The sequence below is a fragment of the Epinephelus lanceolatus genome, chromosome 13 (genome assembly GCF_041903045.1).
Source record: "Epinephelus lanceolatus isolate andai-2023 chromosome 13, ASM4190304v1, whole genome shotgun sequence".
Lineage (NCBI taxonomy): Eukaryota > Metazoa > Chordata > Actinopteri > Perciformes > Serranidae > Epinephelus > Epinephelus lanceolatus.
This window is the reverse complement of record NC_135746.1, coordinates 31577861-31597845: the sequence shown is the minus strand read 5'-3', so window position 1 is coordinate 31597845 and position 19985 is coordinate 31577861. Positions and strand designations below refer to the sequence as shown.

General features: G+C 41.2%; 1 protein-coding gene across 11 annotated transcripts in view; it reads left to right on the top strand.

Moving 5' to 3' along the window:
* Nucleotides 1–19985, top strand: part of myt1la (myelin transcription factor 1-like, a) — a 73296-nt gene that overhangs the window by 42353 nt on the left and 10958 nt on the right. For 5 of the 11 annotated variants that reach the window (XM_033648577.2, XM_033648574.2, XM_033648573.2 and 2 more), the window contains 9 exons: nucleotides 2552–3182; nucleotides 4464–4879; nucleotides 6630–6764; nucleotides 9662–9752; nucleotides 12267–12377; nucleotides 13777–13997; nucleotides 15767–16062; nucleotides 16620–16637; nucleotides 16942–17166. In XM_033648577.2, coding sequence (XP_033504468.2) covers nucleotides 2552–3182; nucleotides 4464–4879; nucleotides 6630–6764; nucleotides 9662–9752; nucleotides 12267–12377; nucleotides 13777–13997; nucleotides 15767–16062; nucleotides 16620–16637; nucleotides 16942–17166 — 2144 coding nt within the window. The remainder of the gene's footprint in view (nucleotides 1–2551; nucleotides 3183–4463; nucleotides 4880–6629; nucleotides 6765–9661; nucleotides 9753–12266; nucleotides 12378–13776; nucleotides 13998–15766; nucleotides 16063–16619; nucleotides 16638–16941; nucleotides 17167–19985) is intronic. The other 6 variants (XM_033648578.2, XM_033648576.2, XM_078174035.1 and 3 more) reach the window with 3 other exon arrangements.

Sequence of the window (19985 nt, the reverse complement as noted above, 5' to 3'; positions counted from 1 at the left end):
GGCGGCGAGGGACCTTATGGCCGGGCTCAGCGGTGCGAAACGTCTGCAGCACGAGTCCCGTAGCAGCTCGCCCCCCTGTTAATCAATTACAGCGGCTCCAACGGCAACGGGAGCAGCGCGACAACCCCCGTCTGTCGCGCGACAGCTCTCTATTTTACGCGGCTCTTCTATTTTTGTCGCGCTACGCTCCCCTACGCGACCCTCCAGCGGATAAAAACTACATGAAATAGTGTGCTAAACGAGCACAATGTGTTTTTAAATGAATAAACCATTATTAGAGGTGATATGTGATGATTTTTTTTTTCATGCATTTACCCATGTTTATCCGTGACATTGTGTAAATGTCTGTGGCGGACATTTGAAAGCGAGTAGCCTAGATGACAAACAGTACAGTAAACTTGTAGATAACTCAAATGTATGTAATAACTTTAACATTTCATGTAGCCTACATGCAGCCTGTCGGCTTGGCAAACGGTAAACAACCCAGCTGGCTATTATTCGAAAAATCGTCGAATAGTTGCCAAGATTTTCGAATACTGTTTTTGCTTGTGCTGCCCATCCCTAGAAAAAACCTATTTGGGTAAGATACACATTGGGATCATGGTTAACAGGAATCAAAGTCGATTGTTGGTAGGAGTCATGATATGTTTCGCTGTCTCTGGTGCCAACCTTAGACACTTGCTGTTCCCTAACTTCCTCCCCTGCTTCTGTGGTGCAACAAAACAAATTCATACAACGACCAGAGTGCTAGTCCCGCCAACCGTTTTCTAATACACACTCAAAATAAATCGATTCACACTGTTTTTTGAAACTAAAGAAGGTGAGAAAGTGCATTAAAGTCAGAAATAAAAACAGGGAGGACCCCCTGGATCCCCCAACAGCCCCAAATATTCTCAAATCTTAGAAGCGTCCCTGCACACACCTGACCTTTGAGGGACTGCCATGATTGGATTTACCTCTTGGCAAAGATGAATGAGGACAACAAAGATCTAAAGGTTGAAAACAGACAATTCATCCACTGATAAATATATTAATGTTTTTTATTAACTGGCCCTTGGGCTCCCGTTATTTTGCGAAGCAAGTTGAGTGTCCCTGCTCTGGAATTATTATATTTCAGGGCAAACTATTGTATAATGAGATCCAGACTACAGCTCACCTCACCAACTTTGCTTGTAAAGTACATGAATTTGTGTCATAGGTCTGGTGCAGTGGTTAACACTGTGGCCCCACAGCAAGAAGTGTGTTTGCATGATCTCCCTGTGCTTGCATGGGTTTTCTCCAGGTGCCCCAGTTTCCTCTCCCAGTCCAATTGCATTTTGGTTAACTGGAATGTCTTAATTGCCCATAGTAGGTGTGAATAGTTGTCTGCTTGTATGTGTCAGCCCTGTGATAGACTGGGGACCTTTCCAGTGTGCATTCCAGTCGGCATCCCAGCTGGTCTTTGCTGCAGTTCACAATATAGCCATAGTATTGCAGTCATTATTCTCATGGCCGCATGAGGTCATAAGTCAAGAGGAAATGTCTGATTATGTTTTTTTAGGAACACAGTCCCTGAGTCTTGCAAGTTTGATGCTAAATATCTTGGGACAGCTGCAGCTCAATCTGCAAGTGTCCATGTTTGAAAAAAGTCAACATGGAACTTTTCCAAAAGGCGAACATAGGCTATGTATGAAAGCCAAAATGCTCTAACTTTTATGGATAGATGAAGCCAGTAACATGCTCATATTCAGGTCCTGTTCTGGGTCAAACTGGTGTCCAGTCTTAATTTGCATTGTATTTTGGATCAGCAGTAGGAGAGGAGAAAGTGATGAGAGCTGCTGAGCAGAATCTGTGGTAGACCAGATGCTCTGCGCTCTCCCTCCCGTCACGTTTCCCTCGATTCCCCCCAACACCCCCCGTGTCCTCAATCGCTTCTGACAGCGCTTCACGAATAATCGGGAGAGGAGCTCTGCTGAGTTATTAACTCCCACCCTCCCCTCCCTTCCTTCCCCATTCGCCTCCTCGTCTCGGCGGACGTGTCACATGCGCTCTGCCTCGGCTTCTCCTCCTGAGAATATTTATGGCTCCCGAATCGGAGCACCTCACACGCCTCCCTTTTCAATTTCTCTGCTCTCATTCGCCGTCTCTGTCCCCAAAATCAACAGCGAGGTTTAGTGGGGAGAGCAGCGCTGCTCTGCACAGCTCTGCACAGCTCTGGGTTGTATGTTTTTTGTGAGTAAACAGTGGATCATAATTGGGAGGGATGCAGCTAATGTATTCAGGAATATATGAGAAGAAACTGGGTTCATCAGCATTGCTGAGTTTATTAGAGGCTGTATAAGCTTCATTTCCTTTTCATCTGCAGGATTTTTATTCTATAAACGAACAGATAGTTACATTATCTACAAAATGAATCCATTTTCTCTTTTATTTTTGACCAATTACCTTCTGTTTATGTTGTTTAGAGGGAAAAATACTGAGCGAAACTGTGCTGATAGCTGACTGTGATTTGAGATGGGTTTTGTGTTTAGATGTAAAGCCTGAGAGGTTTGTTTTTTTTCTTTCCTGACAGTAGAGAACCACTACAAACCCAGTGGACAATCAAAGCTCATTCCAATTCAGAAGGACGACAACAACAACAACAGCTGCACCATCAGCACCGGTAACGGCACCGGAGAGGAGTACGAGAACTACGACGAGCTTGTTGCCAAGTCGCTCCTCAACCTAGGGAAGATCGCAGAAGACGCCGCTTACCAGGCCATGACCGAGTCTGAGATGAACAGCAACTCTTCCAACAGCGCCGGAGAAGATGACGATGATGAGGAATATGATGGCAGCAATCATGGCGACCGGAAGGGCGAACTCAGCGTGGACCTGGACAGCGATGTAGTCAGGGAGACAGTGGATTCTCTGAAGCTCCTGGCGCAGGGACATGGTGCCATGCTGCCTGAGGACGGCTACCCAGAAGGCGCTATGGTGGACGATGTTGGCCACGCTAATGGGCGGCCTGGTTTGGGGCCTAGAGGTCAGGCGGAGGAGAGCGAGGAGGAGGTGTGTCTCAGCAGTCTGGAGTGTCTGAGGAACCAATGCTTCGATCTGGCTCGGAAACTGAGCGAGACACAGACATGTGATCGACCCGTCCACCACGTCCTCCATCACCAACTCCAAATCCCAACAGACCATCAGGTGCATCACCTGAACAGGTACGTCATCTCTAAAGTCTTTTGATCATGTTTTTGTTTATTCCAAATATTCATATTTTATCCACTTTTGTGTCATATTAAAGGCTCTGCAGGTAGATTAGAGTATTCTTTATACTAATGACCCATATTAGCATAATTACCACTGACATTTCTACTGTGACTCAATGGGCTGGATTTGAAGCGAGTTGAAGGGTGGGCGCAGGGGGAGAGACATGAGGCAATGGTGAGATAGTGAGATGAAAGAGACAGGTGCATAACAGTGGTCTACTAAAAACAACAGGATGTTAGTTACTGTGTGACTCGGACCCCTTATCAACACTGTCAACAGCTGTGACACAGGTCGTAGAGGCAATTAAAATACTTACAAACCATAGCAACCTGAAAAAAAGATGGTCCCAGAGTTTGCCTGAGAATCACCACATTTTTAAGTTCTCTTCAGTATCAAAGTAATCCAGTGAAAGCTGTCTGAGCATCCATGGGTACACTGCAAACAGGAACTGCTAATGGGTAATTCAACATACTTAAAATGGTACCAATTTGCCAAAAATGTAAACAAGTCTAGGCTAAAAAAGTCCCTGAAGTTGTAGCACACACCTAACTGATTCCATGGCAACATTTTAATTTGTTGGTTGCATTGGTTTGCCTCTTTCTTCATGTCCAGACATATCAGATTTTACAAGATCATATTTAGGATTTCCAAGAGCCTTAAACCGCCACAGTTATCAACAGCATATTTGTGAAAAATCTTAGTTTTGATGTAAATTCTAAAAGTGAAAATTCAGTTTATATGTAACTATTTTTGCTGGAGGGCCAGATCTGGCCTACGGGTCAACTATTGATTTAATCGAACAAAAGAAGGTATGAGCTTTTTGTATCACAAATTGACAATAATTTCAGACTACACACCAAGTGTTGCCTTACATCAAACTGCACTGAACCTCTATTTGTGGCTGGGTGGAACAGGAACTCCAAACATTATCTGGTTTCCTGGGTAAACCATTATGCCTCCAGGCTCTGAGAACAGATTTGGACCTCTTCTAACTTACTACTCAAGCTCAGTCTTAAATGTTATATCTGAGGCAACTGGTCTTGCTTGAGTGTCTTAAAGAACTGAAGAAGTCTCTTGGATGAGAGGTGAAACGTCTTCAAGAAACTCAAGCAAGTCCAGTTGTCTAAGATATAGCACTTAAGACAACCATGACCTGGATGATGGAGAATCTTCACCACAATTTTCCAGTATTTTGTCACTGTTGGTAATTTCTTGTCCTACTTACGGCTCAGGTATGACAGCTGCCAGCAGGGCGACCAGGACGAGAACAGGTCTCTGGAACGCAACTACTCCGACATGGTGAACCTGATGAAGCTAGAGGAGCAGCTGAGCCCAGGGTCCAGAGGTTATCCAACCAGCTGCAGTCAGGAGGGTGATGAGGACACCACATCTGTGGCCTCCGATCGCTCGGACGAGACCTTTGACATGGCCAAAGGAAACCTGTCGCTGCTGGAGAAGGCCATCGCCTTGGAATCAGAGAGGGCGAAGGTCATGAGGGACCGTATGGCCTCAGAGCACTCGTTGCCCCGTCGGGATCACCATCATCATCGAGGTCACGGCGAGCATAGCTCAAGGCTGAGCTGCGCCGGCGAGGAGCGCAAGTCCAGGATGCACCACGACGGGTTGAAGAGGGCGTACTACCCTAAAGGTAAAAACCCACACACTGACCCTGACTGTGTCATCATTGATTTGTGTTCAGCAAAGTTGTCAGTCATATATGTTGATTCTCGATGTTTGTTCATTATAAACACTGGGAAAATGGAAAATGTTGGTATATCACATATTGAGTTATAGACATGTTGTGTTTTGTGTTCATGAGGAGTTTTGTCTACATTGTATCCTTATCCACGTGGTTGTACACTCAGATATTTTACATCTGTGAAAGAGAAACTATTGTCTGGGAGGTTTTTTTTTCATGCCAGGACTATTTTTACCTTGACTGCTGGACTTCCAGAGGCAAATTTAGTTCAGTCAGTCAGTGTGTGTAGCTCTACAGTATTAAACTGCATCACTATTTACAGCACCTGAACAAAATCATTTCATAACAATTCTAAGAGAAATGTGTTACAGTAAAATTAAGTAATAAGCAATCTCTGAAACGACAGAATCTTCAAACAAGTCACACTGCAAGATGATAAAAACAATAAAACAATGTTTGTTCTCTACAACAAATATTCCTAAAAACGGCACTCACAAAGTTATCATCTCATCATGTTTCCTCTCCAAATTCTGCCAACTTCACATCACCTCTTTGCATCATGTTTGACCTGCAACTGCTTTTACTCCAAAAATCTGACCCCAGGTCAGCAAGGAGGAAGTTTATCTTGTCTGCCTGACTTATTGTAATCCTCAGCACTGCAGCAGCCAGAGGCTATCACTGCTGTAGCAGGAAAAAAAAACACATAACTGTAACTTTAATGTCTGTCTTTTTCCCCCCTGATTTGAACATTTCTGTGCGCACTGAATGAGTTTTCTGACCCCTGGGCTCTTGGAACCTGTTAAAATCCCATTGTGTTATTCCAGAAATGTTGTACATGGCCGCCAATGAGATAATGGGCGCTCATTTTCAGCATTCAGGACCAACACAGTTTTTTGTTGTTTTTTTCCGCAGATGCATGGTTTTCCTCTGACAGCAGCTTATGTTGTTAAAATAGGCCGGTGTGGGAACATCAGACGACCGACTTGTCAGGCATGAGTAATGGCAATCTGCACGGCCCGTTAGGAGAGCAAATCCATCTGTGGGACGCTATCTGCGGCCTATTTCTCTAAATCCACTCAAATACAACCCCACTGCCGCTGGGAGGGAGCGGGAGCTGTGCGGTTATCAGCCACACAACAGGCTCAGATTGGCTTCAGACTGCTTCATTAGCACACAGGATACCTTTGTCAGCCCACAGGAAGTTTTTATTAGTCCGCAGGAAAGCTTCAAGAGCAAGAATCTCACCAAGGACATTAGATTCGGGCCAATTCCAGGTGTCAATCTCTGGCTCAAAGCTGACCTGAGTTCTGCTAACTTGAGCTAATTCTCAGCCCAACTGACCAAAACCTGCGCCCCTTAAACTGTAGCCTGCCATTTTGTTTCACTTTATTCATTTAGCCTTATTTTGTGGTCATGTTCGCTGATTTCTTGTTGGTAATTTCTTTTTTAGCTTGTGATGTATTCATCCTAGAAAAAAGGTCATCTTCAGTTGACACAGCAGCTGCAGTAGTAGCAGAAATATGCCAATTTAAGAGTTGTCATTTCAACAAACAACAACTTGTACAACTGTGTCATTATCATCTAAGCTTGTCGCCATTTTTCAATTACGATCATGAGTGGGAACAACATCAGACCTAGGTGACTGTGCCGACACTTGACCTTTTGACTCAACACCACCTCATCTCTCTATCCTTTGCAGACTCTTCCAGGGGGGAGAAGAAGGAGAGCAAGTGTCCGACGCCGGGCTGTGACGGGACTGGACATGTGACGGGTCTGTACCCACACCACCGCAGCCTGTCTGGGTGTCCTCACAAAGACAGAGTCCCGCCTGAAAGTAGGTCCCACTGCCTGGATGTTATGCTGCACTGAAAAAACACCCAGCTCAAAATAATAACAGTCTGACAAGTCATTTCAGCTAACTTAGTAGTAGTAGTAGTAGTAGTAGCATTTTAGCTAGCTTATCATTTCTCAAAGGTAGAGCTGCTTGAGGCCACAAATGATGTTATTATTTGAGTTAAACCTCAGCTGGGGAGATAAGGATCCCCAAATGTGCTCTAGTTAGCGAAATTTGGGTAAATGCCAAAATTAAATGTCAAAGAAGGAACTCCGGTGTAATAAAACAATTAGCATTACAAAATAAAGTATGAAGTTTAGCAGGCTAGTGAACAATAATACTGTATAACCACTAGACTGAACTTTAGGGGTAAGCTAGGCTAATTAGCTAAGTTAAATTGCCTTGGCTAGTTAGCTTGCTTTCGTGGTTTTGGCTATAACATTGTTTCTTTCTCTTTAATTTATCATATTTCAGCTTAATGGGTCTCACTGGGTCTAATGCTGCATTCACGTGATATTGTTCAGATTGTAGCTAATTAAGCAGCTGAAAGGGAAAAACTTTCCAGTTTCCTAGTTATAGTAAAGATTTGGAGGTATTTGGTTTTTCTAGCTATGATATTTACCATTTACTGAAAACACAATATAGAACTGTCGTCAAATCTGAGGTAAAATGTCTGTGAAACAACCAACCGCTTGCAGTTACATTAACGTCAGCTAATTAAAAGGTGATTAACACAAATAAGAAATAACACAACAAAGTAGCTAATTTTGGCTCTTTATGTGGTGTGACTACAAGTGTAGCAAAGAGAATTACTACCATATGTTGGAATAATGCAGTGTTACTCATCCAGAAAATCACAGTCCTTTAGCTTCAACATCTGAGGTTTAACTTACAATAAATCTGATTATTTTTGCCTCTGAGAAATGTTTGTAGATCTGAAACTTCTTTTTTTTAACCTTGAAACAAATAAATTACTTCCCAACCTCATTACATAACAGTATTCAAAAATAACAGTCAACAGCTACACCACAGTGCTAGATGTCTATAGAAAAGTAAATTCTTGTATACACAGTATCATGACACATGCTCCATGATCCAAAACTCACTCACTGTCTTATTTCAAAATTTAAGTTAATTTACTGGTCAGACCAGGATAATATCACCTGATTTCAGAAAACTCTTAAAACTAAATTCCCATTGTACAAAACTGGTATCTTCTCAACATGTAGATATTTATAGATTAAGATTTGAAGAATTAACTCAGACTTCAAATGACTTGTTTGATGGACTGTGTCGCAGTGAAAGTTGGACAGTTTTTGGCATGTTAGCCGTCCACCATCATGCATTTGTCCTGCATGACTCTGCATCGTGTTTTGTTGTGTTGGGAGTGTTTTATAGATATGCTGCATTTGACTTGGTAAAAGCTACAAATGGAGCTGAGGATGTATTGCTCATCTATATCGAAATAATTAGCAGTGTTATAAATGAGAACTTAATCATGTGTGAAAAAGCACATTTAAACTACTGGTGGTTTTATTTTAGTGTTGAAGTGAAGATTTCATTGTTTCTGTGCAGTCTCCATAGTGCAAAAGCGTTGGTTGTTGTATAGTATGTTTACAGTGGCACAATTGAGAAGGTTTTTCTTTTTTTTTTGCTTTAGTTTTCGTGTCCTCCTTTACTTTCTTTTCTTTCTCCTCATCACACCTGCCTGATGTCTGGTTTTGGTATCTGTGTTGCTGATGTAACGTGAACAGCATGAACAATCAGTTTCATTTCACCTGCTGGCTGCAAAAATCTCACAAACCAACCTGCATGAAAACACCTCCGAACATCTGAACCTGCTTTAATCACACATACTAAAGTCACAGGTTATGTGTGACATTAGATTAGATAAAACTTAAGTCAGCTTGGTGGCGCTATCTTGGTGTCGCACTTGCAAAATGTAACAATATAAAGAAGACCAGAATAGAATACAAATTAAGATTACTACAACTGAGAAATGTAGCATTGTTACCATCGTTAAATTTATGGTAATAAAGCAAACATTTTCTAAAAGTTACATTACATTTTCCAAGACACATCAAATCCCAACTTTTCCAGTATTTTCCTCAAAGAGGGTAATTTTAAATGAAATATGTGGATGGAAGTATGCATTATGGCATGTATAGTACATTAAGACAACACAATAAATTAAAAATGAGAAACATTATGCAGAAAAATTATGGAAAATAAACCTAACCTGTATAAAGGTAAAGTCTTGGTGTAGAGACATGCAAGCTGAACTTACACTGTAGATGGATACACACCATGTAAACCATTGTTGCAACCCAATACTTAGTTCTCATGATGCAAAATCATAAACCCTTGTATTTTTATCACCGCACTCGTTGTTCCTTTACCATCTGCAGAGTCATCAGCAGATTTTAACAGTGCATGACAAACTTTTGCTTCCAGTATGTTCTCGTCTCATGAAATTTCATGAAAATGAGCCCAGTGATCAAAATGCAAATGAGACTTGTGTTTCCCCAGCAGGAAAGGATTACACGGAGAAGACATGACTAGAAACAGAAAGAGACATTTACCTCCAACTTAAATTGTTTTTGCAACTTGTTAAAGTAGTTTCACTAAATGAACAGTTGTGTGTTCATTTTCTGCCATTGACATGTAATTCTTTCATGCTGGAGTTTGTCACAACACTGACTCTTTGTTGCAGCATTCATGCTCATTTTGGGAAATTTTAGTGGCCCACTGTCGTGTCAGTCGTGCATCTATAATCTGTCGTGCCAGTCGTGCAGCTGTAATCTGTGCATGCCTAACCGTCGCAGCTAAACACCCGGTAACTCTCCTGTCTGCTCCTAACCCTCGCTGTCTTTCTCACCTTTTCCTGTCTGTCAAAGTCCTTGCCATGTATGAGAATGTTTTAAAGTGCCCCACTCCTGGCTGCTCTGGACGGGGTCATGTCAATAGCAACAGGAACTCGCATCGCAGGTGAGTGAGTGAGTGGCCTTCAGCTGGGCCGCTGAATACACCGCCGACATGTGAATGTGGCAGATTTACAGCACAGACAGTGTCAGCTTGTGTGTTGTTTTATAGAGAACATTAAAAGGGGGTCATTTCAGTGCTGCCTGAAGTTTAGTCTTAATGAGAAAACTCAGTCAAGTCAGTTGTGAGTCTTTCAGACTCTGAATGCTGACCATTAAATGACACGGCATTTGGATATTTTTTGTTTAAAGCTGTTAAAAGTGTTTTTCTAGGTGGAACATGAGCATTATCATGAGTTCAGTCGTAAAATGTAAAGTCTCATGTAAGTCAAGTCTGTCAAAAACCAAGAGGAACTGCTCACAGGTAGTCTTGTGGGTGTTTGTTACCCACTAAAGGTACAGTTTTTGTCCCAAAAAGAGCTATTGGCCACAGACTTACAGAGGATTATCTCAACCCTGATACCAAAAATTGCCACATTCTCTTTCGTAGAAAATTATCTCTGTTTCTGCCGCCTTCATGCAGACATGCTGGAACATTCCCAGGTTTGGATGTGTGTGGGAAAGGGGCTTAAAACGTTTTATGTTTTAAATGTTGCCATGTTTGAGTTGAAGGTGTGTCTGCGTCACAGCAGCAGTTCAGCTGTTTAACAGGCAGAGCAGAGCATCACATACAGGCAGTGAATGCACACACACACACACGCACACATGCTTACACACATGCATTTTTTTGAATTATGTAAAGTGATTAGGATTCACACTCATTTTCTCACACATACGTAGAGCCTCAAATCACAGACATACACACTGTCTTATGCACACACTCTGACTGGAACACACTCTTGTGCGCACGCGCACACACACACACACTTACACACACACACACACAGACACTTACAAATTAGCTCACAGACAGCAGCACACGTGCGCTGGCAGACAGAGAAGCACACACACACACACACACACACACACACACACACTCGCTCAGACGTGGCTGCAGGGTGTGTTATGTAGCACAGCTCCGCTGGGAGAGGAAACAAAGCACTAGCTAGTTAGCTTAGCTACTGTTAGCTACCAGCTCACATAGCTTTCATGTCTGGCAGTCACCATGGAAACGCCTTCATAGCAGCACTAGCAGCAGCCGCCGTGCTGATCTGTCACACACTCCTCACACACTCCTATCATCCTTAAAAATGTGTGCGTGCGCGCGTGTGTGTGTGTGTGTGTGTGTGTGTGTATGTGTGTATTGGTAATAACAGTATTTCATTCCCTCTGTGTATGAAGTGATTAGAAATTGCCCGGAGTGACAGACAGAGGGAGAAGCAGGAAGTTTTAGTTTTGAATACAAAGTGTGTTTCAGGCAATCGACTTCTCTTTTACCCCAAATTCACATCAGAATAACCCCGTCAGCAACTCGGAAATGACTGCCTGTCCAGTCAACACCAACTTTATTTAGGACAAACTGTCTTCACCAGAAATACCATGATACCATCAGACTGTTTGGTGGACAAAATGAGTTTTCATTAGCTAAACCAACAGATATGTACATGTCAGCCTGCGTTAACAGGACTATTTCTATTCTCACTTTTGACTTGTAGTTTACTTTTTTGTTTAAAAGGAATGCACTTACAATTGTTGGCAACTTCCAGCCTTTGTTCTTGTGGAGGTTGAATGAAACCATGTTAATTAGAGCCGACACAGCTGCTACAGTAAATAAGTGTAATGTACTCTATTTAAACAATCACTGCAGATATAACAGCTGATGGAAAGTAGTAGATTTGTGTCATCTGCATAGCTGCCTGCGGGGTTACACTTGACTGTAGACAGAAAAAAAAAAATTGAACTTGATACAAATTTAGAGAGTGTTGCTTACTTATGCTCGTCTTTGGGAGTTGGTGTGAAGTAACACATTTGTCACTCGAGAAAACAGTGTTTGTTTGGAGCAGTCTTCGCTGCTTTTTGCTTACAGCTGTCTGTCAACCAGTCAGTAAACAGTAGTCAGTAAAATGGTAAACCAGTACCAAACTAGTTAGGTACAGTTTGAACAGTCACTGCACCAGTAAGCCAGTATATAACCAGGCAGTCAGAGAACCAGTAAACCAGTCCGTTCGTAAATGAGTCAGCAACAGTTCTGTTGTGTGAACTCATCAGTGCTGTGAAATTTATAAAGCAGACAGTTAGTGCAGAACAGCCCACTAGTTGACCAGTTAGTCAGCTAGAAAACCAGTTTAACCCTCAGCTTGTAAACCAGTTAGTCAGTGCATCAGTCACGAACCATCAGTCAGTAAACCCGTAATGCAGTCATCATGAAGTAGGCCATATTAAATCCATAATTCATATTGAACTGCTGTTACTGACAGCTGAACCGCTCTTCATTCAGAGCCAGATGCTGTGTGTGTGTGTGTGTGTGTGTGTGTGTGTGTGTGTGTGTGTGTGTGTGTGTGTGTGTGTGTGGACAGTACAGTATGTAACCAGGCCGTGTGCTTTCTTCCCCCCTCCTCCATCCTCACGCCTCCTCCTCCAGTCTGTCCGGCTGTCCCATTGCTGCCGCAGAGAAGATGGCGAAGGTCCACGAGAAGAGCCTCCCGACTGACAGCGGCAGTAAGACCAATCAGACATCAGACCGTGTCCTCAGGTACCTCCCACTTAGAGAGTTAGACGGATTTACATAACGTGTTTTAATAAAAATGATCTGCTTTGTCATTAAGCGTACAGTTAATTGTCATGTATTATTGAGGGATGCTGAATGGTGCATTCAAATTTGAACATGTACCATAATCACAAAGCCTACCTTGTCTTATTTCTTTTTGGTTTGGGAAACAGCTATGGAGTACATTTACCATACTCAGTTAAATCAGGGATGCCAAATGGTGCTCATTCTTAATGGTGCTGAATCCCTACAATTGCAGCTACAGATAATGTCAATCTTATTTAGATGAGGAAAAACTGTAAAAAAAAAACAAACAAACAAAAAAAACAGTCCAGTTATCCTCTCAAAAAGCTCCATAAGACAAGTAGGCTTTAGCAAGTGTCTAAAGGTTATTGTGTGTCTTGTAAATAGGGATGTCAAATAGTGCAGTGAAGTCACCAGCACATTAAAATTTTCCTTTTCTGTGCTGTCCTAAAAGCCAACATGGATTCTGAAACAGCTTTCAGACATATGTGCAGTCAGTTCTGGTACACTGTGGATGCCAAATAGTACTGTGAAAATTGAAGATGTCTTAGATCAGGGATGCCAAATAGCTAGTAGATAACCAGCATAGAAAACAAATTAACTGTCCTTGTTGATTGTCTCCTAAGATGTGGAAGCAGATTGAGTATGTTTTCTGAGTATATTGGTCAATGCAGCTTAACTTCCAACTGTCATATGTTAATTAGGGATGCCAAATAGGACATTGAAATGTAAGCATAAGCCATAAATACAGCACATCCCTTGGTTTGTTCATTGCAATTTGGGATGGGAAAATAGCAGTAGATTATATTTAACAATGTTACCTAAATCAGGTATGCTAAATGGTGTAGTAAATGCAGCAAATTCTTCATACTTGTGATGGCGGGAAGCAGCTGTAGGTCATACTAACCTTAATTGACTGGGGAAGAAAAATAGTGCAACCTCTTAGAAACATTCACAAGACAAAAAAGCTTTGGAACATATCTTTAGACTCCATTTTCTTGTCTCTCAAATGAAGGATGCTAAATGGTTTCCTATTTCCTAAGATTTGGAACCATGTTTTGATTACATTTACATATTCCACAGATAGCAGGCATGTCAAATAATGCAGAGCAATTAGCAGTATGCAGACATTCTCCTCCTGAGCCAGTGTGTTTTGTTATGTAGGTAAACCGCTAATTAGTATTATTAAGGGATGCTGAATGGTGCAGTCAAATTTCCAGCATACATTATGAACCCACAGTCTACGTTATCTTGTTGATTGTCATCTTGGCATTGGGAGACATGTCAATTATATTAACACATAATGCTTATATCAGGGATGCTGAATGGTGCAGAGAAATCCCTTATGGTTGCCTTTCAGGCCAATGTGTTTCGTCAAGCAGCTGGAGATTCCTCAGTATGGCTACAAAAATAACGTTCCCACCAGCACGCCGCGATCCAATCTGGCCAAGGAGCTGGAAAAATACTCCAAGACCAGCTACGACTACGGTGGCTACGACAGTCAGCATGGCAGCTATGGAAAGAGAGGCCCGTCAACCAAATCCCACCACGGGCGAGACACCTCCCCAAAGGGATACGATGGTAAGAAAAATGAACGCACATCAACACGATGATCGAATTCTAAATCGTCAGTCTCACAGTCTGGGGATGTGCCATCATTTATCATTTATGTCATTTATTTGTCTCCTTTGTTCAGAGGAGGTGTGGTGTTCTTGTTTCTTTTTTTTGGCTTGCTGGTGGAAAGAAATATGTCACAGTGGGTGGCAACAACACAGATGCTGCATCTACAGTACAATGCTAGAATTTAAATAAGTTAGAAGAAGAATAACAAGTAGTAACAAGAAGAAGCAGGTGTCACAGCGTCATTATTTATCTGAAAAATCTGTTACAGTCAGTCTAAATCCAATTTATGTTTTTGGATATGTCGAATTCTCCACCCCTGGCAAACATAAAACACATTATTTAAAATCATGGTGCTTTTATTCGTAATTTTTCTTATAAATTCAAAATGAGCAAAAAAACACCAGGTGGACTGAAATAGATTTACGATCAGTCCTTTGTCTCAGTTTTAGGGAATAAAACCACTATGGAGGATTTCTATTCATTTTCCTATTCTAGCAAGAACATTTTGTACTTGACGACAAAAGCTTGATAACACACACACACGCACACACACTCAGCACTCAGTGTATTCTCTTTGTTATAGCGCTGAAAACGCCGGTGTTTTCCGCCTCTCCACATGGCTAGAGTGAAAGCAGAGCAGAGTTATGGAAATGCCAAGCCAAGAGCCTGCCTCCTCTGAGCAGTGGATGGAGGGATGGAGGAAGGGAGGAGGTGCAGATGGAGGGATTGTGAAACAGGAGAGAGATAATGGAGGCGAGCCCTGTTCCTTTGGCTGGGAGCCATTAGTGAGACGCAGGCAAGAGGGAGGTTTTTTAAACGAGGTGTCTGCGCTCCCCTCTCCGTCACGACTCCCTCCCTCCTTTCCAACATCCTTCCCTCCATCAGCATCACTCCAGCCTGCCGAGCCCCGATTCACCATCGCACCAGCATACAATCGCTGTGGCTTTCTCCCTTGTTCTTTGTCCCTACAGCTGCCTCTCTTTTTACCTCTGCCTGTCATATTTTGACTCTCTGTGTGTCTCTTCTTGCCTGGTGTTATTCTATATTCTTACTGTTGTCAACAAATCCCATGAAAAGAGCAAAACCAACAATGTGTTTGTCCATCTCTCAGTACTTTATGACTTCTCTACCACTGTCTGTGGCTCCAGGCCCATTCGCTCCTACTGAAGACTTAAATCCTCATACATGTAGTTTTAATATGTAGTCCAGAATTTCCAAAAACAGGTGGTCATTGTAGTTTTTAGGAAATGTCACTCAAACAGGAGGAAAGAGTGAATTTGTTGGGAACTATTTTCAGTGGCGGATTAATCCACATTTGGTGCTCTTGTGAGTATCTGAGGCAGCAGGATGGTGCATGTGGAACTGAGTCAAAATAAACTACAGTGTGTGTGTTCATGGTAATGAAGGAACATGTCACCCAGTGCAACAGTGCGGCTCATTGATGTGTTTTTAATAGTTTTTGGGTAACAGTGGAGCTCTATGGCACAGAGGAAGAAGATATATCAGGCTTTTATACACACTTGAAACTCAGTAGTTGATACATTCACTGTTGGTTTGGGTCTGAATACAGAATATCACCATTCTGTCTCTCTTTGCCTTCATCAGTCTAGTTTTTAAATACAACAGAACCTCTTTCTGTAATTTTTCATCCATCTGCTGCACACTTTGGCCAAAAGCCAGCACCAATCAAACAAATAAACCATACGTGTGTGCGCGCCTCCCCACAGCCAAACGCTACTGTAAGACATCAAGCCCGGCCAGCAGTACGACCAGCAGCTACGCTCCCAGCAGCAGCAGCAGCCTAAGCTGTGGAGGAGGAGGAGGTGGTGGCGGAGGAGGAGGTGGTGGAGGAGGAGGAGGAGGAGGAAGCAGCGCCAGCAGCACCTGCAGTAAGAGCAGCTTCGACTACACCCACGACATGGAGGCGGCCCACATGGCGGCCACGGCCATCCTCAACCTGTCGACAAGGTGCAGGGAGCTCCCGCATGCTCTGGGAGGGAAACCCCAGGACCTGCTGACTCAGGTAGTCTGAGGCGGTGTGCACAAACATGTCTGCCTTCACACACCACAGTTACACAAGAGCATGAAACAATAAACATTATATTACTATCAGAACATTATTTTGATATTATGTGTAAGAAATACTATATATAAGATATCAAATAAAGTTTGACTCATGTTCATCATGGTGAGTTTTTATAGGATAATTCATATTTATTACAACTGTAGCCTTTGTTTTGTTCTATCAGCAATAACATTGTACCCACCAAGGTAACTGTTAAGATTTCAGAACATGGTGAAATCACTTAAAAGAAGTCAGACAGGTGAAGAAACTCGAGCAGTGATTATTAAATGTTACCAAACTGTCTGTTTTAAACATCCATCACAGTTACAGACTCACCTCTACGGTCAACTTTGACCTGCTGTACTTAGCATACTTGTTTGCACACAGTTCTGCTCGGCAATGAGAGATTATGGCTAACATTTAAAGTGTACTTACTTGCTGTTTTACCTCTAAATAAAGTATCTTAGATAATCTGGATAAACTTTTCTTTTTCCCCATGTTTTCCGTGTTTCTAGATCTCAGCAGTCAACTTGGTGAGTACAATGTTATTATTACTGACAGAAATGATGGACAACACCATGAAAAAAGGGCCCAAGTCGTAATAAAATGAGGGTTAAGGGTGATTTCATGTAGGAGTTAATCTAAATCTGGGATCAGTTCAGATGACGCTTTGGCAATATGAACACCTTTTTGTGACCCTGAGACTGCTTAAAGTCTTGGACATGAAAGCCAGACCAATTTTGACATTTAAGGCAGATACTGACCCTCAGGATTGTCACCAACCACTGTTAATTGTTTACTGCTACACAAGTGATCGTCTGCCTCTCTTTCCATCAGAGCCCTGTTGGCGACATGGACGACAGCGGTGCTGTGGATGTTGCGGGACAGCCCGGCGGTCCAGAGGGCAGCGGGACGGTGTTAACCCCCCTGCAGCCGATGTCGCCCCAGCGGCAGGCTCTTCTCAGCAGTCGCTGCTACCAGCTGAGCGACACCGACTGCTGGGACCTGCCAGTCGACTACACCAAGATCAAACGGCTGGGGGATGAGCAGGACCACAAAGAGGTAACTGGAAGGTCTATGTCATAGAAACGACATCATACTATTTATAGTTCAAAGTTTACAGGCATCATATTGACAAAAGGCACTGCAGATCAGTCAGTGAGTTTTGTAGATGAACTGATTTACACCGACACATTTTAATGGATTCTTGGGGTGATCTCTGTACAATAGCTTCAGTTCAAACTATTCTAAAGTTCAGTGATGTGGAGGCAGAGAGAATAAAATCACTTAACTCTGAACCTTAAAGCCACCCTAAACTTTTCATTGGAAGATGAATGTAAGGTAGGCATTGAATAAGTGACATGAAAATGTAAAAATGGAATCAATTTTAGACCAAATTGAAGCTTTAAATGCTGCTCATGCTCCACACTCTGCCCTTATAGTTATGATTAAAGGCTTTAAGCACCTAATTTAATATTTAGGCAGCCTGTCCCCTAATCATGCCAAGTAAGGATAATTTGAAGCATGAAATTGAGAGATTTAAGGAACCCAGAGTTTATATTAAAGGGTGCACGCATAGATTAAGAGATGATTACGCTTTATAAGCTATTTAAAGGGATGCTTGTCCCCTGGTGCATAGCAGAAAAGCGCCACGGAGAAGTTGTGGACTTATTTTGCGAGGGCGTAGCTCTGGTTGCTAGTACGCATAATTTTTGCATCACTTTACATACATAAGAGGGAATTTTGTGAGTTTGGAAAGGGCCAGTGTGTGTGTGTATGTACAACTTCACTAACCAAAGGCATGGAGACCGCACAGAACGACAGTGCTTGCCAAAGTTGTACATCACAGCGCGGTTATTGTTGTTATTCCTCACCCTGGAGCTGCTACATAGAAGTAGTTCAGCACTGCAAATAATAAGGAAAGGCCAAAGACAAAGGCGGTGCTGTAGGGGCTTGTTTTACTCTCAAGGAAATAGAATATTGTTTGAGTTTTATTAACTATGATATAGAAAAAGAAAAGGTGCCACAGCTGTTGCAGAGGGGTAGTTTAAATGTTCTAAGTGACAGAAGATAACCCTAATCAGAGCAGGATACATATTCATCAAACTTCTGACAATTACACTTAAGAGTGCTTTAAAAAAACAAATTCTTTGACTATAGAGGAGAATAAGACACATATTAAAGCAATTTAATTTACTACTAACAGCAAAGTGTGAACCCTAGAGAGTTAGGGAGAAAATTCAAAAAGTCATTATTTTAAGATATGAAGTCATTCATAAAGAAAGTTTTCATTGTTTTGAGACACTTTGTTATTATTCTAAGATTTTATGGCAATATTTAGAGATATGAAGTCATTATTTTAAGATACTTAGTCATTATTTTAAGATACTAAGTCATTATTTTAAGATACTTAGTCATTATTTAAAGATATCAAGTCATTATTTAGAGATACTTAGTCATTATTTTAAGATACTAAGTCATTATTTAGAGATACTTAGTCATTATTTTAAGATAAGAAGTCATTATTTAGAGATTCTAAGTCATTATTTAGAGATACTAAGTCATTATTTTAAGATACATAGTCATTATTTAGAGATACTAAGTCATTATTTTAAGATACTTAGTCATTATTTAGAGATACTAAGTCATTATTTTAAGATACCAAGTCATTATTTTAAGATAGTCATTATTTAGAGATACTAAGTCATTATTTTAAGATAAGAAGTCATTATTATAAGATACTAAGTCATTATTTAGAGATACTAAGTCATTATTTTAAGATACACAGTCATTATTTAGAGATACTAAGTCATTATTTTAAGATACTTAGTCATTATTTAGAGATACTAAGTCATTATTTTAAGATACCAAGTCATTATTTTAAGATAGTCATTATTTAGAGATACTAAGTCATTATTTTAAGATAAGAAGTCATTATTTAGAGATACTAAGTCATTATTATAAGATACTAAGTCATTATTTAGAGATACTAAGTCATTATTTTAAGATACTTAATCATTATTTAGAGATACATAGTCATTATTTTAAGATACCAAGTCATTATTTTAAGATAGTAAGTCATTATTTAGAGATACTATGTAATTATTTTGTGAAAGTTTCTCATTATAATGCCTTACTTCTTCATCACAATAGTGAAAATGGGCTTCCATACAGAAGACTACATTGGCCCCAGTGCTGTCTTTAAAAAAAACTTTTTTTAGCCTACACTGTGATGTTATTTTGAATTTTAAAAAAAAGAAAAGAAAAAAACATATGGGATTGTATTAAGTTTTGAATATGTAAATCCAACATATAGACAAGTTATACTCTAGGACCACACTGACAGGTGCAGACTGTGAAGATGCATGAAAAGTGATTGCAAACTCAACCCATGCCAGCTTTAGGTTTGTGCTGCTAATTATGCTAATAGTAGATCTGCCTTACTCTGAATTACACATGTATATTTAAATAACATTTTGTGCAATCACTTCAAAACTTTTGATTAAATTCAAAATAAATGTGATAGATAACATGTATTCTGTAAGTGTGTGAGTAGGAGTAAAAGTAAAAGTAATTTTACTTTCGCTGAAGTTAAAATTTCACTTCTAGCAGTTTGATGAATCACTCTGGTTGATAGGGGAGACGCAGCCATCCCTCCAGCAGGCTCATTGCGCTCTCCTGTGGTGAAAGGCTGCACTGCATCAGTTCAGATCCAGCAGCTCTCTGAATGAACGCTTCAGGAGCTCGAGCATGGTGCATTAAAATGCTGAATTACACCACTAATACATAAGTAAAACACGATAGATCATCTGCACACTTTAAATCCTCACAGATCTGATATCACACAGAGCAATCCATGCAGCAAATTGCTACATTTGCCT